The sequence below is a fragment of the Panthera pardus genome, unplaced genomic scaffold (assembly GCF_024362965.1).
Source record: "Panthera pardus isolate Hobbes unplaced genomic scaffold, ASM2436296v1 HiC_scaffold_19, whole genome shotgun sequence".
NCBI classification, from domain to species: Eukaryota; Metazoa; Chordata; class Mammalia; order Carnivora; family Felidae; genus Panthera; species Panthera pardus.
The window spans coordinates 23,354,264-23,380,987 of NW_026526754.1; the positions used below are offsets into that span (position 1 = coordinate 23,354,264).

The 26,724-nt window shown below is 56.0% G+C and overlaps 1 protein-coding gene across 2 annotated transcripts; it reads right to left on the bottom strand.

The window, feature by feature from the left end:
• Positions 1 to 4: 4 nt before the first annotated feature.
• On the bottom strand, positions 5 to 25,589 carry MTHFSD (methenyltetrahydrofolate synthetase domain containing). 2 transcript variants are annotated; one of them, XM_053906726.1, is made up of 8 exons: positions 24,993 to 25,589; positions 20,998 to 21,209; positions 19,296 to 19,409; positions 16,411 to 16,541; positions 14,142 to 14,233; positions 11,697 to 11,809; positions 11,307 to 11,432; positions 5 to 1,825 (listed from the first exon to the last, which is right to left on the bottom strand). In XM_053906726.1, exons 1-8 carry the CDS (start codon positions 25,006 to 25,008, stop codon positions 1,316 to 1,318), a joined length of 1,314 nt encoding a protein of 437 aa, XP_053762701.1. In that variant the 5' UTR covers positions 25,009 to 25,589; the 3' UTR covers positions 5 to 1,315. The 2 variants fall into 2 exon arrangements, with proteins under 2 accessions (XP_053762701.1, XP_053762700.1); XM_053906725.1 differs by having other exon boundaries at positions 20,998 to 21,101; positions 24,993 to 25,588.
• Between the last annotated feature and the right edge of the window lie 1,135 nt (positions 25,590 to 26,724).

The window sequence follows — 26,724 nt, forward strand, 5'->3', positions numbered from 1 at the left end:
AGAATATGTCAAATACAGGGAAAATTTATGGAAAAAAGACAGGAGAAACAAGGCAAAAAAGCAAAACAAAAAACCGTGAGGAGTCAGACGACCAGACTGCTGCTCTGGGTGAGGGGGTCAGGTTCAGCCTCTAACATCTGAGCCGGGCGCTGGGTGACGAAGCAAAAGGCAGCCACAAGGGTGGGGTGGGCGGTACAGGTGGGGAGAGAGAGCCCAGAAGATCTTTCTGCCCTTTGTTTGATTCCTGACGCCTTGGGAAAGGAGCCTACATTTACCGAGCAATCTCAGGGCAGGCTTTTCCGACGTCTCCACGGTATTTTCGTTGTAAAGCCAATGAGAAAGTGCTTTGGCGAGGGAGACCGAGTGCCTCAAGGTTTTCTTGAAAGCACACGCAAGCCAGGCCCTCCTGAGGTGTAACAATGTGCTTGCAACGTGCCCAGTACGACCTGCTGGTGAAAAAACTAAAATTTCTCACATGTATACATTAAAAAAAAAAAAAATCTCCATGTAAATGCTTTCTTTGACTTTTTGCCCAGGATCCATTGCAAAAGTGCTTCTGTTTAGAAAGCATAGTTCAGCCAAAATCCAGTTTGCTTTTTAGGAAAAGTGGAGGGAAAAAAACCAAGAAACGTGGGGCATGAGGCAAATCGGCATGAGCGTCTGTCGCTGTCTGTGACACAGGCTGGGACAGCTCATTCTCCATGGCGGGTACCTCCTACAAGACCATGTGGAGTGGAGGGTGTTCTCCCGGACGGAGGGGTGAGGCCGGAAAGGCAAGGAGGGCAGAGCAGTGAGGTGTGTACCACCCTCCAGTCACACGGGCTCTCCGTCACGGACACCAGCGCCAAGTTGTGACAAACCGCTACACCCAGGAGATCGCGCTTGTTGGCTTCTGCGATCTGAACACGGCTCTCCCCCTGCGGTGGTTCCAGACCCAGGATCCCAGGACAGCAGGGCGTGCGCCTGCCCCTGACCCCCCCCCCCCCAGGGCCTCGCCCCTTACTCCCCCTCCCCCCAACCACAAACCCCTGGCTGTCACCGTTTACTCGGACTCGGTCCCCTGCGGCCTCTGAATAACCAGAGAAGCCAGTGTGGTGGCAACACCCAGCAGGTTACGGGACGCAGACACAGCAGGGCCGGGACGTGTCGGCCGTGAGCTATTGGCTGACTCTCTACTCGTCAGGAGGTCCTGGGCAGTGACACAAGGCTGGGCCATCCTGGAGAGGACTGGGCCCAAAGCCGCTCACACAGCAACGCTCTGCCGAGTCCTGCTGCCACGCCCCTCAAGTTCCACGGGGACCGGAGCAGCGCCCCATCACAGGTCGGCGACGGCCGGGCGACAGTCAGGCTGTGGCTCCTGCACGCGGCCGCCCGGCAGGTCGCTGGCCCTCTGCCGCCTGGCCAGTGCCACGGTCAAGGTGGCCGCCCCCAAGCGCAAGCCCTGCAAGCGGGAGACGGCCTGCTGGGCGGAGGCCGGGTTCTGGTAATGCAGGAGGGCCCTGCCCCGGGGCCCCTGCCAAGTGAGCCTCTGGGGGACCGCTCCGAGTTCTCGGAGGGCTCTCTTCAGCTCGCTCACTCGGGCGTCCCGGGGAAGGTTCCCGACGCAAACGGTGCCAGTGGGCTCGTCCTCCCCCTGTGCAGGGCAGGGTTCTGGCAGGGGTGGGTCCCGGGGCCCCCGGACGGCGGTCAGGTGAGCTGGCTGCTGGCTGCTGGCTCCCAGGAGGCGCCGGGGCTCGTCCCGGAGGGTGACGTCTTTCCCAGCCTGCTTCTCTCGGTGACGAAGGCTTTGGAGTACTGGGATTTTCCCCATCACCTCCCAGCTGATCTGAAAGAGGAAAGCAGTCCCAGGTGTTCTCCGGGGGTCCCAACACGGTCACGAACGGAGGAGAAATCGAAGTCGCACGGGGGCCTCTGCCGCACACGCTCAGGTAAGCAGTCTAGGCCATGCTGCCCTAGGGGCCCACCCTGGCCCTCTGGGAAGCAGGACCCCTCGGTCCCCGTCCTGCCCCAGCTTAAGTGAAATCTGGGACCCTGAAGCCACTGCAGACCGTGCCCGACGTGCCACGGCAGCTGGCAGGAGTGGAACGGTTTTCTCTACTCGGGAAGCAGAAAAGCAAAGGCCTCCTATGCAGAAGGGATAGCGGGGAAGGTCAGTGGAAAGAGGGTGACGGGTCACAGGTGGCAATCCCCCTGGTGACCTCCATGATAATCGGGGCTTTCTGCCTCCATGCCAGCCCCTCCTCCCAAGTCCCCACCCTGTGGGTGGGATGAGCTCTTTAACGGGGCTCCCTGGGGCCTCCCCCTTCTCCCCACTCCTCCACTGGAGGAGCGTGCCTCAGGGACCGAACCTTTCAACGTGTTGCCAAAAATGCAGAAGCAAGGCAAAGCTGAAACAGAACGCCACTTCTGAAAACACTTTCTAGCAACGGGTTCATCAAGCTACAAAGCAGCACTACACAAAACGTTAAGCCTCAATGAACAGGATTTCTACTTTGGCTCTTTGGGAAGCTGCAACAAAGGAGGCGGTAAAAGCACCCCGAGACAGGAGGCAGGGCCCCCCTCAAGTACCGGGATGGACAAGTGGGGTCCGCGCACAGAGGGGACTGACTCGAGCCCGCTCGCCGCATGGCAGCCGACGGCCCCTCCCTGGGGCGGCCCTTCAGTTTAGGCTGAGCCTGAACGACTGAACCCGGGACAAAACCCGTCTTCTGTCGTTTAAGGAATCACATGGCAGAAAAGGAAGAGAAAGGCACTGGTGAGCCCTTCTTAGCAATCCTCAGCCTTTACAGATGCGTTCTGTCCTGCGTTAGGACACAGAGCTTGTACATGACCAATTACAGGGCATGGTGGGCAACGGTCCCAACACGGGACTTCCCACAAACGTGGGTACGTCAGGATACATATCAGCATACGAGCTGGATAGATGTAACTTCCCTCTACAAGTAAATAGCCCACCTAGTAACGATGTTCTCTTTCCATTCAGAACCGTATGTCACTAGAGTAATGGTTCTTATCCTCGGCAGGTGTCAGACACCTTGGGAGAGAAGCCGGGGTTCCTTCCCAAGGAGGAGTCCCCGGCAATTCTGGGCGCAATTTCCCAGTCTACTCCGGGGTCTCCAAACCGCAAGGGGCACATAGGCCCCAGGGTAAGGATCAGCGATTTCGAGAAAGGGTCAAAGAAACTCAAATACCTAAGAACGGTCGAGCCCCTCCTCACAAACTTCAAGGCTGCTGGTCCTCATTAATTTGGCACCTGGTTCTCTCTCCCAGCACTAAGTGGACAACACCCCCACCTTGGCCCACCTCTCCACTGGCTCAGATCCCTCTCCAAACGGACACCACCCTTGCTCCCGGGCACGGCCACGTCAGAAGCCTCTGTGCCCGGTTCTTGCCCACTCACGTCCTCAGAGCAGCACAGAGACTCTCAGCTGCCTCAGAAAGACCCTGTCCTGAGAAAACCTCCCCCTAATGTTTCCCAGTGTCGAGACGCAAAGAGACAAGCAAAAACCACGTCTGTGCCACGGACACATGCATGAGACGTAGCTTCTCTTCTCTAACCAAAAGGGATCTTTCTTCCACTGGACTCTCTGCAATTCTCCCGAATTGACTCACTCAAAGGTGACAGAGCTCCCAGGCCAGTACCCTGGAGGCTCTGGTCCCAAGGGGTCCTGAAGATGGTCTGGCCCAGCAACCGTCCCTCCCACGCCTCCATTCTACCTTCTTAAAGAGTTCACATTCCTGTGTCCTTTCAGAGTACTTAAAAACAGATTGAAACTGGTCATAATCAGATTCTTTTTAAGTTTATTTTTTGAGGAATCTCTACACTCGATGGGGGGTTCGAACTCACAACTCTGGGATCAAAAGTCACGTGCTTTTTTAAAAAAGTTTATTTATTTTGAGAGAGGGAGAGCGTGTGCCGAGAGTGAGCAGGGGAGGGGCAGAGAGGGAGAGAGAGCATCCCAAGAAGACTCTGCACTGTCTGCCTGTGAAGAGCCCCACGCGGAACTCAGTCTCACAACCGTGAGATCGTGACCTGAGCCGAAATCGAGTGTTGCACACTTAACCGACTGAGCCACCCAGGCGCCCCAAGTCACATGCTCTTCCAACGGAGCCAGCCAGGTGCCCCCAAAGTGGTCACACAGGTTCTTCAGGATGTCTTTAAGTTACCAGATCTAGTATTTAGAAAGGATGATCCAACTCAAAGTGGCAGTTACAGTCGGAGGAAACGTGTGACTACGTACTTCCGTGGCAACGCTGAATGTCGTTCCACCCACCACCCGCGAGGCCAGATCTCCTGGTGACAGCACTTGCGCTCCGAGCGGTCCTGGCCGGGTGATCGCCCCACATGCTGAAACCCCCACGTGCTTCTGCCCAGCGAACCACGGGGCTCCCTCCGGCAGAAGCGAGCGTTCTCAGGGAACCTGACCCAGGGGGCGAGGTTCCACGCTCAGGCAGCAGAGATCCACTTAAAAACGCGTCACGTGGGGCAAAAGCACACCCGCTCCGCACCCCACAGGGGGGCGCTGTATCCCAAGCAGGCACACGTACACACCGCCAATGGCTGAACGACAAAAATGTTTTCACTGGGTACGCATTCTGAGCTAAGCCTACAGCACCGCAAACACACTCAGACACACACACACACACACACACACACACACACACACACCCCTTTACAGAGGGAAATGCCACCTGCGTCACTGTTGCCTAAATCTGCTGGTCTCAAGACAGGATGGTTTCGGGTAAGGAAGGACAAAGCTCAGTGTCGGCTCATGCCTGCACGCCCACACGTTCTCAATGGAAAAATCTCCCCGACTAAGAGGTGGCCACCTTTGCCACTTTCCCAGCTGCCTGCCATTTCTGTGCTCTTTGCGGAGCGGCTGGGGCCGACGGCTGCCCCACAGCTGACACAGAGGCCTCTGTGCGCCGGCTAGACGGGCTGGCTTCACGCTCAGGACAGTCCACGCGGTGCTACGCTGTTTTTCCTGGCTGGCCATTAGGAACATTTGTTACATGTGTGAGTGTGCCACGTGAAACGGAAGATTTTTGCCTATTAACCAAACACACAAATACATTTCTGCCTTCCAGTAACTAATCGTTCCATTAAAAAATAGTATAGCGAATTTAACTTTCTTTTATGCGCCAAAACCATTCTTCACTGACGTTTTACGAAGACCGTGGATAAACATACATTCTCTTTAAAGATTAAAAATTCTGTCCCCTAGAAATACATGCTAAATCCAATACAGACCAGCAGCCTAACTCTCAAGGCACCTGCGGCCAACTCAGAAGGAAGACTCCGGTTCTAACCTTGCCTCCACCAACCCCTGGCTTCAGAGTTTCACACCTGTTGCTTTTCCTGACTCTCCCTTTACTTGAGCAGAAGATACAGAGAGTGGGAGGGAGGATCCTCACTCTGAAATGCTAGCACACGTTTGAGCAATTGCTGGCAAAGGAACAGGAACACCATACCTATTTCTCATGTGCCATACAATGTCCACAAAAGTTAATACTGTCACACATGAGACCAACACTTGTCATTCGTGGATCGAGAATACTTTTATTTAAAAAAATTTTTTTAACGCTTATTTATTTTTGAGGGGGGGGGGGAGGGAGACAGAGCATGAGCAGGGGAGAGGCAGAGACAGAGAGGGAGACACAGAATCCGAAGCAGGCTCCAGGCTCCGAGCCGTCAGCACAGAGCCCGACGCGGGACTCGAACTCACCAACGGTAAGATCATGACCTGAGCCGAAGTCGGAGGCTCAACCGACCACCCAGGCGCTTGGATCGAAAATTCTTTCAAATATGGTGCTTTCAAATGAGCAAGGTGAAGTGACTCGAGTAACCAAGCATGCGAGAACACAGCACAGCTAATGAACGCACCGTCTTCCAAAGGCCATTCCTGCCTTGCAGCATCTGTTGGCTAATTATAGTGTCTCCTGATTATAACAGGGCTCAATTTGTAAGTCTTTTTGCACAGAGATGATCAAAGGTGTCACTTAATAGAAAAGGCCCCACAGGGCTACTCCTTTATAATTATGCTCTTACTGTGGGTGCTGAAGGACCAGGAGGGCAGTGACCGCACACCATCGCCCCATCGCACGCCACGCCCACAGTCGGGAAGAGATGGGCCGTTTGGGAGTGGCCACGGAATCACTAAGCAACACGGGGTAAAACGGTGTTTACTGGCTGGAATACATGATCACCTCCAACCCGTGCCACACATGCCAGCTTCTGTCCGCACACTTCGGTGCCTGCCCGTCCTATGCTATTTGGGGGGTGGGGACAGCCTGACAGACGAGCCCACGAGCGCAGGGAGTCCCCTCCCACCGGGCCAGTTCGGAGCCGGGTGTGGCACGCGGTCCTGCCAGGCGGCTCCGGGCTCAGCTCCACACCGGGGCGTCCGCCGGCGCGGGGAAGAGCGGCCCGTGCGGCCCCACCTCACGCACAGGCAGGGGCTCTGCACCAGCAGCTGGGGCAGGCCGGTGTCGCCCCCGCGCACAAGCACAGGACTCCTGAGAACTGGGGCATCGTCTCAGGCGCCTGTTCTTACCCCCCGGGCGCGCGGCAAAGGGAGGCTCGTTGCAGAACTGGAGGCGAGCGCCCGGGGAGAAGGCTGCCCGCGGAAACCGTCTCTCCTCGGTAGTGCGCACGGGGGGCGCGCACCCGCTGTGGGGAATTCAGAACACGGTGAACAGAAATCGGAATCCCCCTCTCGGAGACGGCTACGGTGAACGCGCGGGCCTACCCCCGCCCCTTCCTGCGCGGGTTCCAGCGCCACGGGCTGAGGACACACGACACCGCAGAAGCGCAGAGACGCGCACACTCTGCCCGTCCACCGGCACGTATCACACGAGCGTTTCCTCTCACCGTCAAATACTCTCAAAAGGCTGCGTGTACTTTAATGACAGGGTTGGCATCTGGGACCCTGACGCACCCCAGGGCCCTGCATTATACGGGATGCAGACGTCTCTACCTGAATTTCTAAGTATTTCTCTAGGACAGGTTCCTACCAGTTCAGTCACTGGGACAAATACAGCAAATCTTTTTAAATGGAAGGATCGGCCTCAGTCCCCGGCCGCGTCGTAGGTGTGGCTCAGTCCACATCTGGCTGTTACTTGCAGACAACACTGTGATGTGGGATCGGAAAGCGGGCGTCTGTGTCCCAGGACGGCTGCTGCTCACAGAAGAGGTCCCTGTCCCCAAACCCTTTTCCTCAAGGCATGTGTCATTCTCAAGAAGTCAGTCAACCGGCATGGTGACCATCTGGGAACAGCACTGCCTAACAGCTGTGGATGCTACGGAACTTTTTGTTTCTTTGTCTGTATACAAGGATGACCCTGGCAGAGCCCCATTTCCTCATTGAAGGACAAAATGAGTTGATCCGAGAAAGACAAACATCCAGACGTTGCTCAACAGAGTCCCACTGCTCCCCTCCGTTATCAGTGATAACACCTTTCCCACAATTACTGCAGGGAGCAAAGGGGCTGGGAAGCAGTCTTTTGATCTGTGGCTTTGGTGGCACGGAGCAGTCTCGCGGGTGCCCTGGGTCTCTCTGGAGCTGCAGCCACACCCCGTTGCCTGACCATGTCTCCAGGGTACCCTTAAATAAGTATCATACCCTCCGTCTACCCCATCCTAGCTCAGCAGACGTCAATAAAGGCACGGGTCTCGCTGTCCCGAGGTCCAGTCCGGTGGGGCCATGTGAGGAGAGCGGAGGTGTCAGAGACAACCCGGAGCCCCACACGCAGAGGGCCCCGTCCTGCTTTCCGGATGCCCGTCTGGGTCTAGCGGGCAGCCAGGCTCTTGGGCAGGACACTGCACTGCCCTGTCGTGACGCGCCACCTTGCAGCCCTGGGAGCGGATGGGGCTGTGCGGGGGCTCCGGCCAGAGCTAAGGCCTGCGGGTCACCTTGCACATGGCCGTCCACATCTGCCTGGAGGTTCGGGACCCACCTCAACGGCCGGGTCTCATACCGTCCACCGGCCAGCTGGGCAGAGACCCTGGGAGGAACACCTCCTTTCACCGGGTTGGACCTGCTGGGCCGGGGGCTCAGGGGAGGCAGCTTGTGGCTGGAGTGGGGCAGTCATGGCACCTTGTAGCTTAGACAGGGAAAAGTCCCCTGAGTTCGACAGGTCAGCAGGTGAGAGGCCACCCTGAGGGAACGGAGGAACCCACGTGAACAGAGCAGACGCACTTTCCAGGAGGAACGTCTCTTTCTCCTTCACCGAGAGGCAGTGAAGGGCACACGGTGATAACGCACAGCCATGGAACGACTCGGGCCAGGCCCAGTCTTGGCTCAGTGAACGTCTCAAAGGGGAACCGCGAGGACTCTGCCAGCACCAACAGCGTCCAGGCACGTTTCTCACAATTACCGACTTCCACTTCGTGCCTGTGACAGCCACACTGGCGACAAAGGGCAAGTTTAGCCGGTGGTTCCGTGCTCTGCCTGTGGGGTCAGCACCGATGCTCTCCACGCTACAGATAAACTAATGGGGGGGGGGGGGACCTGTAGAGGGTGCACCAAGGTCACAGATACAGCGACTGAGAGGCCCTACGGTGGCTGCTGAGCTCTCCAAACTACTGCGCCCCCCGGTCACCCGTCTTTAAAATCACAAAGCACTTGGGGCGCCTGGGTGGCTCCGTCGGTTAAGCGTCCAACTTCAGCTCAGGTCACGATCTCGCGGTTCGTGAGTTTGGGCCCCGTGTCGGGCTCTGTGCTGACGGCTCGGAGCCTGGAGCCCGCTTCCGATTCTGTGTCGCCCTCTCTCTGCCCCTCCCCCGCTCATGCTCTGTTTCTCTCTCTGTCAAAAATAAATAAAACATTAAAAAAACTTAAAGTCACAAAGCACAGGCAGAAAAGAGGACAAGGTGGGTCAAGGGCCCCCCCTCCCCACTGCCCAAAGGAACTACAGCTGGACAGCAGAGTCCATACCCGCTGGCCCCCAAGCGGGAGCACCACGTGCCTCTCTCAGAAGGTGGGGCAAAGGCCAGGGGAATCGAATGCTGCACAATCTTTGTGTATTAAGAACGAGTAAAAAAAAAAAAAAAAAAAAAAAAGAAAACGTATCACACTTTGTACTTATTTCGTAACCTTCATCTGGGAGGTCTACAGTGTTTAGAAAAAAACCGTGATTCCAGATATTCCACAAAACAGACGAGAAGCAAACTCGGGGATTCTAATACCCACACGACAACAGTCTACGGGTAGAATATCCACAGGAGGATATGCCAACGTGTATCTCATAGTCCGTCTGAAATCAAACCGTATCCTACGACTGAACTTCCCCCCGCCTTCCCAAATCGTCAGTGGAATTCAGGGGTTCCCAATGTCAGTGAAAATTCCTTCTGGCTGCACACAAAGCGAGGCCAGAACAGAAGCCCCAGGGACTGGAGAAAGTTGCTGCTTTCACATGACCCCGGGCAAAGGGACGCCCTGTGGTGGGAGAACTAACACAGGACCCCAAAATGAGAAATGGCCTTTTAAAAGCTTGAGATTCTTGGGGCACCTGGGTGGCTCAGTTGGTTAATGAAGCATCCGACTCTTGATCTCGGCTCAGGTCATGGTCTCACAGTTCGTGAGTTCAAGCCCCGTGCTGGGCTCTGTGCTGACGGCACAAAGCCCGCTTGGGATTCTCTCGCTCCCTCTCTTTCTCTCCTCCTCCCCTGCCTGCACGTGCTTTTTTTCTCTCTCTCAAAATTAACAAACATTAGATAGATAGATAGATAGACAGATAGATAGATAGATAGATAGATAAAAGTTTGCGATTCTTGGGGCACCCAGCTGGCTTAGTCGGTAGAGCACACAAATCTTGACCTCGGGGTTGTGAGTTCAAGCCCCACGTTGGGCGTGGAGCCTACTTAAAAAAAAAAAATAGTAAAAATAAAAACTAAAAGTTTGAGATTCTTGCTCAGGCCTCATTAGCAATCGATCTTCCAGGAAGGGGCTGAAACAGTGGGGGCGTCAAAAACCAGTAAAGGCCCCAACGCCCTACGTACAAAGTATGGCTACTTCTTTGGAATCTCCGGTTCATTTGGTTTTCTTTTACACACGAGGAGTTATCGTCACCTAACACGACCAATAACATCACCTGTTGATATTTTTCTCGTTAAAATCGGCAGAATGTGACCATGGCTATTCCCCAAGGCAACACATCTTTGTTTTTCTTCCTGGAGAGGCCGCCCAGAAGCTTCGTAATGTGGGCTGCGGTCGGCCTTCCGTCTATGAAGCGCTGTCCTCCAGGGGACCTGTAGCCTTGCTGTAGTCAGCCTCTTGTGTAACCTGCCCCGACTCACATTCTCGGCCGTGAGCCAAGGCCACCTTGCTCCTGTGACCTGTGGAGCAGCCTCCACTCAGAGCAGTGTGGCCCCAAATTCCAAGGTAAACCCAAGTTCTCAGGAGAGACACCGAGGGACATCTTTGTGCTAAGGGTGCCACTGGCTTCCCCGCGGCGCCCCGCACGCGCTCGGACCCCCCCCGGCCCACTTTCAGGTCATGCCTGCCTCTCCTGTCTGCTCTCGTCGGGCTAACCGCGAAGGAGCCCAGAAGTGCCTGGCCGTGGCGTCTGTGGGAAGGCCCACTGGGCCGTAGCATTTCATTTTGCTGTCAAGCTTGGAGGTGGAGGTTACGGGGTCTCCACGCCCAAGGGGAGGCTGCTTTCCAACTCTGGACAATTCGGGTTCCAGGGATAGAAGGTGTGGAACAAAGGCTTCAGTCCACACCGAGCCCAAGCTGTGCCCGTCTCCTCAGTAGCTCTGGCTGCTCGCCGGCAGGCGGGGCCCTAACCTGCAGGCTGGCCTCCGGGACCGACTTCCCACCGCAGACTATCGTGCCGCGTGCCGTGCAAATGCTGCGGATAAAGGTCACCGAGGCATCAGCTTACGAAGGCCACGGGTACCGCGCGGACAGCCAGGTCACACGAGACAATCTGGGACTCCCAGCGAGAAAGCCGATGAGGCAGCAGGACGCTGTGGCCAGGACGGTGGCACGCAGCCCTGAGATGAGACCCGCCAGCAAGGGTGTCGGGGCATCGGCCCTCCGAGTGGGCAGCTCTTTCTGCCACGGACAGCTGGTGCCCTGCGGCGGGAGACCTTGCACCTGCCTGCTTACCAGAATCCCACAGGATTGCAAAGTACATTCTTGGGCCCAGGCCGGGAGACAGATTCAGGAGCTCAACTGTTCAATAGCTCACGGGTGATTGTAACGCACAGACACGCCAGGCCTGGGGACAGCTGCCATGCCAAAGGACGCCACACAGGAGCGGATGCCTCTGAGCTACAGGCCACTGCCGGCCACGGCACCCACCTTGGACCACAAGATTCCCGTTGGCTTTGGGCGCTCACACCCCGTGGCAATGACTCTCGTCGGAGTGAGAACGTAGTCCACGGTGAGGTCGTGGTCCTCGAGCAGCGCTTCAGGTATGTCGATGACCTGGTCAAACAGAAGGGGGTGAGGGGGCTGGCGGGCACACGGCTCCCGTGCTCACCGCACACACAGCAGACGCACGTGCCAGGCCCGAAGGGAGAAGGCCTCACCGCCATGCTGCCAAACAGATCCGGCCCCCGCTGATCGCCACCACTCGCGACAGCCGCGGAGCGAAGGCAGAGACCACTCCGTCTCTGTCTGTCTCCCTCCCTCCCCTCCCGCTCTCTCGGGTGTGGCAGCGGCTCTGCTGGGCCCGTTCACGGGCAGCACCTGGCAGTCGTGGACGATGGTGACCACTGGTGTCTCCGGGCTGACCGCTCCCATCGACACCATCATGGCATATTCCAGATCAGCATAACCTTCTCCCTTCCCAATTCTCCAACCTAAGAAACACGCAGAGCGTCATCAGTAGTATCTCCGGAGTACATGTTTCATTAGGTCACAGTGGAAGCAGGAACTTGGACTCGATAGCCCCGGCCCCTCCTCAGAAACTGCCACAGTGAGCCCACGGGCGGGCGGTCCCCCAGTAGTGGGGTTCAGGGGACAGAAGACACTGCCATGCATAGCGGTCAGCACACAGTGACGTGAACCTCGAGCCCTTGAAACGTGTCACCAGAGGAAATGGAACCTTGTTTGTATGAGCAGAACTCATGTTTAAAAGTATCGAAAGAGCAGTTTTTAAAAAGATTAAGAACAAATTTCTACTAAACACAAAATCTTTTTAAGCTATTTCTCTTGGAAGAGAAATAAAAACCAAAATGAGGGACAGGCGATTTAAGACAGCATCACTTTGTCTTGTGAAAAGCGCCACAGGAGGGCGGGGCCGGCGGCCCTGGTCCCAAACTGCAAAGTCCGAGGTGGGGCGAGCGGAAGGCTGAGCCCGAGGCTGGACGAGAAGCTACGCGGCAGGAAGGAACGCGGCAAGACAGGAACCTGGCTCCCAAGAGGATCGACAGCGTGCCGTTAGGAAGCCCGTGACATTGCAAAAATCCTGACTTCTGCACAAGCTCAGCATCAGCATCATCACAAACAGCATCAGTGCTCATGGGTCTAAAATGCTGGTCTGTCACGCGACTCTTACAGTCACCAACGTCCAGCCATGCGTGCAAATACACGAGACAAAGACAGTTCCACGCAGAGTTGTCTGAGTCACAAAGGATGTGAACAGTCGGCACAAAGAGACAGGCAGGTGAGCAGCAAACACAAGAAATGACCACCTTCGCTCACCACGGAATGCAAATCAAGCAGCAGGTGGCACACGCCTGCTCACTACGGGACGGGTCAGCACCAGAGTGTGGTTATGCTAGTTACTGGCACGGGAGCAGGGAGGGAGGCGAGCTGCACAGGGCTGGGGATGTGAGGTGGGTTATGTGGCTACAGCCACCAGGGTTTAAAGTCCACCCTTTGCCTCGGCAATTCACTCGCTAGGATTATGCCACGGAAAGCCCTGGAAGGCACCACAGACTCAACCCCAGGACTCTGGCTCCCTTTAGTGTTATCTGTAAGGGAAAAGCCAAAACCAAACCCTGGTGACACCTTAAGTGCCCATCAGTCTGCAGGGACGGACACCATCCGGCAGGACACACGGTGCCGTACGTGCTGCTGCCCCCTTCTGGGGAAACAGAGTCAGCACAAAGCACCCCACAGAGAACGCAGGACACGTGTGACTCCCAGGCATCTCTGTGTCGACAGAAGGAACTACGGACAGTGGACGCCTGGGAAGGGCACGGGTGATGCTTTGAAAAGCGCCTGATCATCTCTGAAAAAAGGCCCTGCTAACTGCCCCTTGCCAAGAGCACGGCCCCAAGCCTGTCCCCGGGCCTCGCGGCCTCTGGGAAGCCCACCCCGACCTACCCAGGGCTGTGCTGCCCCTCCTCCTCTCCTCTCCTCTCCCGCTGCGCCCACCTCCGCCACCTGGCACATAAGGGCCAGCCCTGAGGTCGCTTCCCAGATGATGCCCAGCTCGAGGCCTTAGGGTCACTCTGCTGACCCTCGCCGGTATCAGGGCTCCCTTCTGTGTCTGGCACCGAGCACATCACGCCACGGTTCAGCCGCTGTGTCTGCTCTTCCCAGGCCCTGCGGCCCAAGGCAGAGACCACCCAGAGCTGGCCTGACACGGGGCCCACAGCAGGCACCCGGGAGACGTGTGCCTCTCGGGACCCATCCCCAACGACAGACAGAGCGCGTAACTGGAATACAGAGAAAGCAGAAGCGCGAGCGAAGCACCACGACGGCTCCCATAGTAGGGCAGAGTGAGAGACAGAGGCGAGCCCCCCGCCCCCACTCCCCGCTCCGAATGGCAAAGCACCAGGCCTCCCGGTCAGGCTCGGGACAACACGCGTCGCCCAGAGGCCGCTGCTTCCCAACGGAAACAAAGTTTAGAGCCTGACGTTTTCCCATTCACTGGAGCTTCTCCAAAACCAACCACCTACTGACACACCACACACAAATCCAGCTCTGCTTCCAGGTAGCTTAAGAACAGAGGAAATATCTCTCACCACCTGAACAGAGATGATGTCACTTTATGCTTCCTGCTAAGAAAAATGAAAACACTGTAAAGGTACTGAGTGTGAGGGACAAAATGAATGAGAGAGACAGTGGTTGCTCAGAGGACAGGAACGTGTCCAGAAACTGAGATTACTTACCGTCAGGGTCTAGGAGACGGACAGACGGCAGAATGTCAAGCTGCAGGTCAGGGTGCGATTTTAAGCTTACCTTTTTCAGAAACAGCGACGGACCCCACCACCACCAAGTCCACAAGGACCCTGGAATCCAAGCCCACGGGGCTGCTGTAGTTGCGCACAGCCCTGCGAACAGAGACGTGGGCCTGAATGCTTCCCGGGCGGCGAGCAGCTGGCCCCCCTCACAGTCCACGGGCGAGGAGCTCGCAGGAGGCAAACTCGTGCCCTACGACAGGCACACGGCATCGTGGGAGCGGCGTTTAGGATAATTTCCCACAGTTTCTGCCCCAGGGAAGATGGCGCTTTGGAAGGGACAGCACAAATGAGTAAGGCGGTAATTTCACAATACGGAGCAAATCAGAGGAGTGCCGTGGTTGGAACGGGGGGGAGTCACACGGAACCACGTGCAGACCCCTGTGCGCCCCGTGACCTCAGCAGGAGGAAGCTCTCTGACCTTCGGTGTCGCCATCCGTAAGGCAGAGGCGCTGCCCACGGCCTCGTCAGGCTGGTGTTGGAACGGAAGGAGATGGCGGAGGTGATGCACTTAGTGCACGACATGGGGCCAGCAAGCGTGTGGGGCAGACTCGTTAAGTGTGAGATGCGGGGGCCGCCACTGGCACGCAGAGCGTGTTCACTCCTGAGCTAGGACTCGACCCAAACCCAGCTAACGTACACACGTTTATACTGAGGGGGCCCGTATTTCAAGAACAGGGGGGCTGATGTGGTCCTGCGTCTCAGACGTGAAGGGGCACAGATCAGTCCGGCAACCAGATCACGGCCCCGCACGGACCCACGTCTGTGTCCCGCCCTCCACTGCTGGGCAGTCGCCACCACACGGTGACAGCCATTGTGCCACTCGGCTCTGGCAGCACAGATAATCAGCGCACCATGACCCGCATCCGTGCACACGCGCGGCCGTGAGGCTCTCTCCACGTTGCCATTTTCCCCAGCCAGGAAGAAAAGGAAAACCTCCTTCTCGGGTTCCGGTGCGTCATGTTGTAACAGAGCCCGAACTCGGTCGTTCAAACCCTACTGAAGCTCAGTCACGAGTGCTGGCCCGGCTCCGCTCGGGGCCCGGTCACACTTTCAGGGGCGCGTGTGAGGGACCGGCCATCTGACCCGGGCCTCAACCCCAGGACGGGAACTGCGCTTACTGTCCCGAACCTACGACTGCTGTGTGGCTCATCACGCTCCCCGCCAGCTCTGGGAAACGCGAGCGCGTACCCGTGGCCCGTGCTGCCAGCCGCGGACCGTCCCACGGGGTGCATTTCTGAACACCAACCAGAAGCACGAGCGTCTCTCGTTTTTCTACTTTGAATTTCCCTTTGCACTTTTTTCGACACGTGTTTTATTACCGTACTCTATTACACGGGTTTTTGTAAACCACATCAGATTCTATTTTTGGAATAAAGTTATCGATAAGTAACAATAAGCGTTCAATTTTTAAACATCAGACTTACGCGGAAAATCTCTTTTAAAAAGGAATATCTCTTAATTATACACCTGGCTACAGACACAATTAGCCCACGGTCATACACCAGGAGGAAAATCGTGTTTAGGTGACACCTCTGCAGCCTCCACTGAAATGCCCCGTGTCGCAGAGCTGCTGACACACAGCCTTCAGCCAAAACCACTGAAGGAATGAATGCTACACCATTTATTGTACGATTCACGTTTGACCAGCATTATCTGGCCAGGTGATCATCTTACCCTGCTTATATTAAAATGATGCGATGGAAAAAATAAATAGGAATATGCTGATGCCTTAGTTTTCATTCCCAATAGATTAGGAGTCAAAACGAGCGGGGGTCTATCCCAGGACTCTGAAAAAAGTCACCAAATTCTATTTCTTCATCTGCAAAACACAAGGCAAATCCCACTACAGGGCAGCCTAGGATAGTATTTACACACTTCCGTTTGACTACACTGTGAGACACTCCAGAAAAGCCCTTCCCTGAATTACTCAAGTCGTTATTCAGAACTGCTGAGGCAACTTCCAACTGAAGGGTTCTGCAAATCCCTGAGTCCCCACTTGCTCTGGTGGCAGTTCAGAAATTGCTAGATACCAGACAGTAACAGGTCAACACGGGGAGGTGTCAGAGGCCAGGTAACTTATTTCCTCTTCCTTTTTAACAGGAACTTTACAATCTGCAAACCTGTGCGAGAGAGAAACCAAGCAGCTCAAGTGGAGCCCGTGTACCTGTGGTTTTTCGACGTGGCTCCTGTATCACGGGACGGCTGGATGCTTGTCCACTTCTGCTCATCTGGCTTTGCGGAAAATGAAGTTCAGTTCTGTGGGGCACTTTGCGCCCGCACTTACCTGAGAGGTGGCGCATTTTCTCAAGACGTCCTTCGTTGCGCCGGGCGGCGGCGTGATCTTATTAAATAACCCCGTTCTCAGCCGTGGTGTTGGCACCAACAATGTTTTTTTGCTCTTTTAAAAGAAAGACAATCAACGAATCATAAAGTTAAACCCAGGAACTTCTTGTGTGCATTTTTAACGTTTCAGGCGCAGAGGCAAGTTGCTCTTACTGGCATTGTTGGGGAATGACTTCTTTGCGTGCCTGATTAAATACAAAGAGTCACTCGGGCCACTAGCCCGCCCCACAGCTCGTCATCAAACACGAATTCTAGTCTACTTGCCACTCAAAATCGCCAGGCAATGATGATGCAAATGGGCACAGAAGCCCAAGGATTCCAACCAGGCCTTTCCTGTGGCCCCTCCCCAGTGTTACACACTCTGTAGGTACAATGCTTTCACTGGGCACCTGCTGCCTGGCCTGAGCCTTCTTTCTGCCCAGCAGGTTCCAATCTCAGATCAGGGCTCATTATAATTGATATTTTGGATCGACCTGAGTCCACAGCCCCTTTTCTTCTATTTAGCTCCCAAATGCCTTGGTTCTCCAAGTGTGGTCCCCAGCCAGCAGCGGCCCCTGGACGCCTGTGAGAAATGACCGGAAGCTCAGGGGGCAGGCACACAGGTGACTCTGATGCCCAGGATGGTTCCAGAACCACTGCCACAAGCATCGCTGCAGATTATGCAGGGGCAGCCCATGAGCCAAGTGTAAACTTGTAAAATCTTTGGTGTAAAAAGAGTATATTTCAGTCTCTGTGCAGGAGAGGACAGCCTGAGACCAACACAAGACCTATAAAATCGCGGGTCGGCATACTTAAAGCCACGACAGAGGAAATATTTCAACACAAGTCGTGACCACGTGCTCTTTTCGAGTGTGAAAGAGGTCTGGGTTCATCTGTAGTCTGGAGACGCCGGTGTGCTACATATTATTCTGGCTACTCCCTCTTTTCTGGAAGCTTCTCACCTACCAGCTCCGTGGCTCTCAACCCTACCTGCGCTTTAAAACCACCTGGGGAGCCGTCTAAGACTCAGCCAAGGCCCAGGGCCACTCAGAGCCTCTCATTCAGAAGGTGAGCTCGGCAATGACTAGTTTTCACAGCTCCCTGGGTGGGGCCGACACGCGGCCGGTGCTGGCCTGGCCGGCGGTTCTCAAGGCACCAGTGGGGTATCCGTTAAAAAGAGGCTCTAGAAACCGACTGAAGGTCTGGGAACCTGTGTATCCCCGAGAGCAGGCCTCCGCGTCCCCAGGCACTGGCTGTGGCCACGTGCGCCACCGTCCCCGCCGGCGCTCAGGAGGTGTCGCAAAGCCCGCCGGTCTACCTGCTTCCCCGGTGATCCTTAAGCTACTGAGTTTGCAGCAACAGCGAGGAGCCGGCGGCCCCAGAGCCCCAGAGCGCGGGGAGCACATGTGTCTTTTTCACCGTCACATCCCCGTGCTCACAACCTGGAATAGAGCAGCTTCTCCAGCGTGGCCGTTTCTCTCCCCTGAAGAGAGAGAGACGTGGAGGATGCTGCTGCTCCGTCCGCCACGTGGCTGCGCTCCTACAGGTCGCCGGGACTAATCTGCCACCCACTCAAGGCTCTGACCTTGTGCTGAGGGGCCGACGGGTAAGAACCTCGCACACGAGCAGAGCTGGCTCTGCGGTCACGGTGCGGGTCACGACCCCAGCCCCACCGCTGCCAACGCGGGCCTCGGCCAAGTCACCTGACCTCCCAGGGTCCGGTTTCCTGCGTCACGAGGAGCGGGGATCTCCCCTACAGGGCAGCTGGTAGGATTTAATGAGGTGATACAGCCAAGTGTTCAGAGAGAGCTGTGCCCTTGCACACGGCGGGCACCCGCTGCAGGCCCTTCTCTGCTGCTGCTGCAAAAATTACCTCATTCATTACAGGGAACTCTTGTCCAGGAAAATAAGGCTGGCAAGACAGAATGCTTCCAGAAGAAGAGCCTAAATGGGGGTCTCCCCCTGGGGCTGAACCACAATCAGCAAACGTGAGGATTCCCCACACGCGAGCCTTGGAAGGGCCAGAGCAGGAGCCCCGCGGCCCCTCGGTCCCCGCAAAATCCCCTTCGGGTGCTCCCTTCGCCACAGGCTGCAGGGCGCCCCCAGGCCCGAGGCCTCGCGGGAGCCGCGGGAAGGCCGGCCTGCCGCAAGGGGCACGGCGGCGCAGGGAGCTCCGGAGATCCCTGTTCACGTTCTCCACGGCGACTGGTCTCAGCAAAACAACAGCAGCCATCACCTTGAATCGGTGAGGTTACTACCGCCGTTATCCGCATGTTACTGCTTCTACGGTTTATACTTAACTTACACGTTCATTTTGGTTTTAAGGTTGCATGGGAGCTCTGAGCATTTAAGTTTATACCGTTCTCTGTTTACACTTACTAAGCTAGTGAACTGACAGCAACCCTGGGGGAGTTTTGTTTTTTTTTTCTTTAACAGGGGCCTACATATTTTAGGAAACGCTGTTCTAATTTATATATTCTGGAGATGCCATCAGATCTCTCACTCACGGGTTATCAAAAATGTCAAAGAATTACGATATAAAAGCAGCACAAGTAAATAATCTTTCTCTTCGGACGAAGCGCATCCGATTTAACAATGCTCCAGGTGACCGTTCTGAACAGCTTTTACCTGTGGATTCACGAACACTCGCGACTTCCGACAGACAAATGAAAGACCCGTGGACGGTTCTCAAGTAAAACTCCCAGGGTGTCCTGCACTGGCGGGAGTCAGAAGCCCCATCTTCCTCAACAGAGGCTTGCACACATTTGCAGGCACCTGGAGCCCGCATTGCGCCAGCGGCCAGGGCTCTGGCTCAGGAAAACGGGGTTACCTGCAGCGCCAGCAGCCGGACGCCTTCCAGCGGTTTGTCGGGGTCCACTTTGACTTCCCGTGTTCTGGCAAAAACTTCTAGGTCTCTGATGTTTTGGCAAGCCAGATAAGAGCCCTAGTTAGGCAAACAGACAGAGGTGCACTTACGTCGAGGACGAAGAAGCGAGCGTTTGTCTGGGGAGCGTCAGGATTGACCTTAATGGTTCTGGCCATTTTGAACGCCTGCAAGCGTGGGAGGTGCTCGGCAGCACGGGAAGCACCCTGTGTTTAAATGCAATTGCACATTTACCGACAGGACGGCCGGATCCTGGGCCCACAGCACGCGCGAGCGAGCGAGCGCTCTAGCTTTTCACCCAGACAGGCGGGGGGGGGGGGGGGGGGGGGGCACTAATTCTCAGGCAATATCCAGGAGTCGCCCAGAGAAAAGTCTGGGAAAGCAGTCAGTGTAGAAAGGAGCTAAAAAAGCCAGCCTTACCCCAATTTATTTATTTTTATTTTTTTAATGTTTATTTTCAAAGACAGAGAAAGCAAAAGGGAGAGAAAAAGCGTGTGCCACAGGGGAGGGGCAGAGAGAGAGAGGGAGAGCGGGAATCCCAAGCAGGCTCTGCCCTGTCAGCGCAGAGCCAACATGGGGCTTGATCCCACGAACGGTGAGATCATGACCTGAGTGGAAATCAAGAGCCAGACGCTGAACCACCCAGGCGCCCCATCCCCAGTTTATTTTTAACTGAAATAAGATATACATTCCAAAAAGGCGTAGACATCGTGTATAGTCTGATGAATTTTCACAAAATGAACACGCCTGTGTTTACTACCGCCTAAACCAAAAAAGAGCGGATTACCACCAACTCTCCAAGTTGCTTCCTTTTTAAACATTTTTTACTGAATCTGTGCACCTTTCTCTTTCTCTGTACCTCACGGCAATTTCTCTCCCTGGGAAAACAAGCACTAAAACAAAACTAAGCAGCAACACAAATCATACAAAAAGCACGGGTTTTCGAAGCAACAGGGGCTTGTTTCCAAGAGGCCGGGGGTGGGGAGACGAGGTCCAGCCAAAACGGAGGATGACGGCAGGAAACGGCCACACATGCTTTGGGCTGACGGGGCATCGGTGTGTTTTCCAAAAGCGCTTTGTCTTTCTTGTGGAAAACGAGCCAAAATTATGAGCTGCGTATGTCTGCCCGTCCAAGTAAACTTGTTTCCTGTGAACGCTACCACACACAGGCCATCTCGGATTAGCTTCTATTCTGCACACGGGGAAACTGAGGCCTGGCGTCACCGGGGGCTGCTGAGGCCTTCCTCTCCAAAGAAACCGGCTGGGGCTCCCCTCTCAGAGCGCATCACTCGCTGCTGCTCTTAAGGAGCCACTTGTGAAAAGGCACCACAACGACACGCTTGCAGCCAGGACACGTGTCTTGCTCCCTGTCGAGGGGTGAACAGGCGCCGCAGCATCAGCTCGTGACAAGACGCCACCAACCGCCAACCCCGTGCAGAAGGGCCAGCGGCCGCGAGAGCGAAGCTTAAGTGACCGGGATGAGGGGCCTGTCAAACCAGAGGCCAGGCCAGCGGCACGGATTTCGCACCACTACTCACTGCCCACCCCACTCGGATCCACCACGAGGCAGGACAGTGACCGCATGACTAACTCGCTCCCTCGGGACGCTCCTGTTTTCCTTCTGAATGCTCCAGGAAGGCTTCAGTACCTTGAAGTTGGGAATCCTGTGATGAACAGGCCGGGGGAAATCCGCTAAGTTTCGTGATTCCATGTAGTCCCAGATCTGTTCGCGAATGTCCTGTTTGGAAACACCTATGGCAACAGAGGGTGGGGGCGGGGGGGTTAACGCGGCAGAAGGGAGTCCCGCAGAGGTGCGGCCGCTCCAGCACGCTCGCGCCAGGCCAAGCCAGCGCTTGTCATCTGCACAGCGAAAAATCAGGGTTAGTGATAAAGTCGCAACAGATTGCTAACGTCCGAAAACAGTGTAAACTCAAGACAACCCAGGTGTTTAATCCGGCCCTGCTGACAACAAAACGCAATCCAAGCCCCACGCCCTGTCCTCGCTTGGAAATGCGCGTGCCGCTGGGTCAAAGCATGCAATCCTCAGTCTGTCCAGCCTTCCCATGGCCGTGATTAGTGCGCTCGGGCTATAAATCCAGAAGGCTTGTCTTAAACCTAAGTGCTTTGTAAACCTATTATTTTGGATTACCAATTACAACCTCCGTTATTAGCGTAGGAATTTCTTTTTTCTATATCCAATTTAGGAAGGTGCATTTTTGGCAACAAATAATCTTTATTTGAGCAGAGCAGTGTTGATGAAATTTGCATTAACCACGTACTCTTCCTAAGAGTTAAGAACCGTAAGGAGCAGTTTCGGTTAGGTTCCAGCACCTTCCTACAGGCATATTTTTAAGTATTCACTTAATTTCCATTTTTGTTGGTCCAAAAGGATATCCTCGCACTTGCTCAGAAGCCTGTTTCAAGTCACTTTACCTACTACTTGATCTGTTTTCTTTAATATTTATTTTTGAGAGAGATACACAGAGTGAGCAGGGGGAGGTACAGAGGGAGAGAGGGACACTATATCTGAAGCAGGCTCCAGGCTCTGAGCTGTCAGCACAGAGCCTGATGCAGGGCTCGAACCCACGGACCGCGAGATCATGACCTGAGCCACTCAGGTGCTCCGTTGTCTGTTTTCGTAACAATCTGTTGTGTGGCCAGCACTGCGAATCATGAGGCAGGGGACTCCCCATGAGGTCATCTCCTTCACGGGTATGCTCTCAACACCAACCTGCCCTGACTGCCAACGAGGGGGAGTGCTTCCTACCCTGTGCCGTCTGAAAGTCGCCGCAGGGACACACATGCATGGTGTTTAGGGAACATGCATCGCTGTAACTGGCAGCGAAAGCCGACCTCTTCTTTTCAGAGAACTTAGATGGTGTCCCTTACAGCTGACAGGCAGTGCTACAGTACTGTGTGTGGCTGGGACACCTCTCGTCACCTTCCTGGGCGTATACCTGGGGCAGGTACAACTTCACGGGTCCTGAGTCTCCCTTAAATGAGTGCAGGCTATTGAGAAGCGACCCAAGGGAGCAGCCCAGGATCAGAGAGAACGGGGAGTTGCCTGGATGGGTGGTGGGATGGGGCTGGCAGCTGGCTTCCCCCGATAGACATTTCTGAATAGTGTGGCTTTGATTCACGTGAATCAGTTACACTCCAAAAGTTTATTTTTCATAACTGGACACTTTTAATGCAGGCAAAGGGAGCTAGACTGACAAGCCCCTCCCCTGGCCGCCTGCTGGCTACCAGGTCCCCTCCCCCAGGGCGGTCAGTGCACCCCTTGTTTTTTCTCCTGAATTCTTCCCAGGTACGTCTGGCCCCACACAGGAGCCACTTCCTGTCACCACCTCTTCCTAAGGCGGCGCATTACGCAGACAGCCCACACTGCCCCGCACACTGGTGTTTTTGCCGGACAACTGGCAGATGGGCCCATGTGGTATACGAGAGCGCCGCTGTCCTCATGGGAAGCCGCACGGTCTTCCACTCTAGGGACAGGTCAAAATTTACCCAGGCAGTCTCCTTCTGAGGGGCAACGGGTGGTTTCCAACCTTCGGTTACTGACGTGCACTTCGCCACCCGCTGCCCATTTTGCCCCCACGTGTTAACCCCCCCACGTGTAGTTCTAAGGGGTAAGGGCCACGGCCACAGGCTCCCACTAGCCTACACCGTCTGGCTAGGCCTAGAACTCCCCAGCACAGCATTCGGCCCAGTCCCAGAGCCTCTTGGGGCCACTGCAGACGCCGTTGGTGCCTCGTGACCCCAGCTGTGCCTCTGGGCCGCTCCAGAAATCAGTGCTGCAGCTGCGGGAGCACTTCGGGGCCCGCGTCTGTAAGACGCAGGCTGAGCTCACGCTGCTGTCAGCCTGGGTGGGGCCACACAGCCAGTTTCCAGCACTTGGCTGGTCTTCCCCGCCGGGAGCTCTGTCGGCAAGTTGGCTCAGCTCTGGGTCCCTTGGGCAGACCCTCACTCTTCAGGCCTCAGCTTCAGCACCACCTCCAGGAAGCCCGCCCCCTTCCACTCTGCTCCAGTGTCTGGGGATCTCTTTGTCACAGGGTCACAAGGAGCTCTGGCCTGCGAAGCCTTGCTGCGCACTTCAGCCCCATCTCCCACTATTCCTCACTTTGGGTTCAAAACGTGGCTCAAGCATTGTTGGTCCCTGGTTCCACACACCTGCCCACCTCTCTGCCTCTCAAGACCTGGTACCTCCTCTCCCTTCAGGGACACACCACATCCCCCTGGAAGTATTTCGAGGGCCCAGTCACAGACAGATGTCCCTCCTTCAGGAACTTGGAGCACCCTAACTGTCTGGTTTTTTCAAACACAATTACATTGCCACAACTATAAGATTACTACACTTAGCACTTTCACTAACAGCCCACAGGTGCTACAGTATCCCCAACACCGTGCAGGATACTGTGTGGGACACAGGAAATATAAGAAATTGTGACCCTTGCTCTGGGGAGTGCATCACAAACATCTGAGTGCCTCCCATTTAGAAAGCAATGGGCTGGTTGGGAGGTGCAGGGAGCCTGGAAGGGCACAGGTCCTACATGTGGAAGGTTACAGAAACATGGGAGATGATTAGGATAATGAAAGATGACACATATTTATGAGTGACGTGCCCGAACCCTGTTCCATAACTGCCTATTTACTCCCCTCAACAGGTTGTGGGCCCCGTCGGGTGAGCTAGGGTCTCACTCATCCTCTACCTCTGGCTCTGAGCTCAGTCCCGGCACCTGTTTACTGGGCTCTTTACATACTGCACACCTGGGAAGAGCAGAGGTTTATTTATTCCCTGACCCTGGCTCACTGTAGGCTTTAGTATTGGGTGTTATCTTTGCCAAGAAACCCTGCAACCATCACCAAAGCTCTTCTCCACTAGAGGAGCCCAGGGGCGATGAACCAAGTGTCGCCAGTGCCTGGACAGGGCCTGGTACAGTGACACCTCAGAAAACATTTAAGAGGGCGGTGATTTTTTTTTTGTTTAAGTTTACTTGTGGGGGGCGGAGGGGAGGGGCAGAGGGAGAGAGAGAGAGAATCCCAAGCGGGTTCCGTGCTGTCAGCGCGGAAAGAAAGGGGGGCTTGAACCCACGAACTGTGAGGTCGTGACCTGGGCCGAAATCGAGCCGACTGAGCCCCCCAGGCGCCCCTAAGAGGACGCTGCGAACCAGCGTTTAAGATACATTGCTTTCCAGCCCCGCCCCTGCCCCTGGAAACCAAGTTAAATTGGTTTCCGGTGAGCCGTAAGCGCAGCTCTCACAGGTGGTAGTTACGACTGGCACGGGGCCCACCGCCACCACCATGTGCACAGCAAGTAGCCCTCTCTCTCTGCTCCCCATTATCTTTACTCCGCAAGACACCGTCGGATATCAGGGTCGGAGACCACCGCCGGGTAGACCCCCCCTACGCCCCGCTGGGACCCCTCCGGGTGCCCCCGTCTCTCCGGTGGTCCCCGGCCCATCCCCTCTGGCCCCGCGCGCCTCTCCGGTGGTCTCCCGGCGGCCGCTCACCTACTCCCCACTCGGACAGTGGGTGACCCGGCGGCCCCTCACCCGCCCGCCCCGTGCCCGTCCGGTGGCCCCTCACTCGCCCCCACGCCTGCCCCTCTGGTGGGTCCCGCCCGCGTCTCCAGCAGTCCCTCACCGGTCCTCAGCTCCATGACGACGCGGTCGGCGAGCGACGCCTCCAGAGGCGGAGTCGGCGCGGAGTGACGTCATCCGCCCGCGCACTCTCCCCGCGCCTGCGTACTGACCGCAAGGGGGGGCGGGGCGTCGCCGCGGAGGCCTGGTGTGGAGGGCATGGAGTGCGCATGCGCGTGCGTCTCCGCGGGCGGGGTGGAGGGACGTGCGCAGAGAGCCTGGCTGGGTTCCCGGGCTGTCATTTGTTCACGGAGCAAGTCAGTGTTGAGCGCCCGTTCCCACGGGCGTTTGCAGGGCGCTGGGGCTACCGAGGTGAAGAAGCCCCCGGCCTCTCAGAGCCCACTGCCGATTCCAACACACCCGCCTTCTTTTCTGTTCCCCCAGAGGCCGCCTCCTCTGAGAAGGCAGCCTTGATTGCTCCTCCAGGATGCGATTCCTCTTCTCTGAGGACATACCGAGGGCATTTTAAGATGTCAGGTCGCTGGAATGGGACCCACTGCGGGTAGGATCCGACCCAGCCCGGCCGCTGAGGGAGTCCGATGTGCTCCCTAGGGCCACACTTCGGTGAACACCCCTTGGTTTCACCGTGCGTGGCCTCTGGATCTCTAGAGACCGAAAGAACGTGGCAGCCTGCCTTTGCTCGGCACATAGGGTGTGTCCGTCTAAGGGCCAGGAACTGGCTGCAGAGACGGCCAAGTCCGAACCCTCTCTGGGCTCCACCCCAGCGGGACCGAAGGAGGGTCAGTTGGCGGGGAATTCAGGCTTTAGGAAGATGACCCTTCCCAAAAGGAGGCCGTCCCAAACCAAGTCGCCAGTAGCCACCTCCCGAGTGATTGCACAACCTTAGCAGTGCGCCTCCTGCATCATAAGCTCCAAAGAAGGGGCGGCTACTTTTCAGAAGTCTATACCCAATACTTGCTAAGATCGTGGCAACTGGCAACACACTTGCAAAATAGGCAAAGCGTTTTAGCGTCCACCTCCAGATGCGGGAAGTGAGGTTCTGGGTGTTCCAGAGACTTCCTCAAGCTCCTACAGAACGGATCCTCTGCCCTTTGCCGTCATCAGAGAGAACATAATTGATGACAGTGGCAAACACTGCTCCAAATGTGCCAGGCTCCAGGCTGAGGGCTTCCGGAGTCACACCTGAATGCAGTCCTCACAGGAGCGGTGGGCAGCCGAGGCGGCATCCACAGGGGAGGAAACAGGGACTGGAGATTTTAAGGAGCCTGGCCCAGAGTCGGAGCCGGGAAGAGGCGGCACGTGACGTGACCCCACTGTGCTTAATTACAACCCTCGCGGCTCCTGGCCACACCTCTGCCTTCCTAGCGGGTGTTCGTGGCATTAATACACAAAGACATCAGCGGCCCTTCGTGCTGCGTGGGGGTGGCCGTGTCTCTTACCGGCTCCCAAAAGGTTATAAAGTACAGAAGGTTATAAAATAAAATCTCTCAGGGAGAGTGGTGTCTTTTCCCACTTTCAGGAAAACACCATAGATCTGTGGAGAACATTTTATGCAAACTGACCCGGCCCCGGCAGCGGAAATGTGTGCAAGACTCGCTGTGCTCAGAGCAGCGACCAGGGTGCTAAGCCACAGCCCAAGTCCCTCAGAAGGGAGGCCTGGAGCATCCCCCAGGCAGTAGCAAGCCACGGGGAACAAACTCCCCCCCTGGAAGTTTGAGAAAGCAGGTAGCACTCCCCGGGCCATTCCCCTTGGCTCCTTTGTTCCATGTTTCCAA

What these genes read in the sequence shown, in the direction of transcription:
- MTHFSD (XM_053906726.1), bottom strand. An exon ending in TCCGGCTGCTGGCGCTGCAG is followed by an intron (nt 16,542 to 19,295) that starts GTAACCCCGTTT and finishes TTCTTTTAAAAG; the next exon opens with AGCAAAAAAACATTGTTGGT. An exon ending in CGTCGCTGTTTCTGAAAAAG is followed by an intron (nt 11,810 to 14,141) that starts GTAAGCTTAAAA and finishes CGTGTTTCTTAG; the next exon opens with GTTGGAGAATTGGGAAGGGA.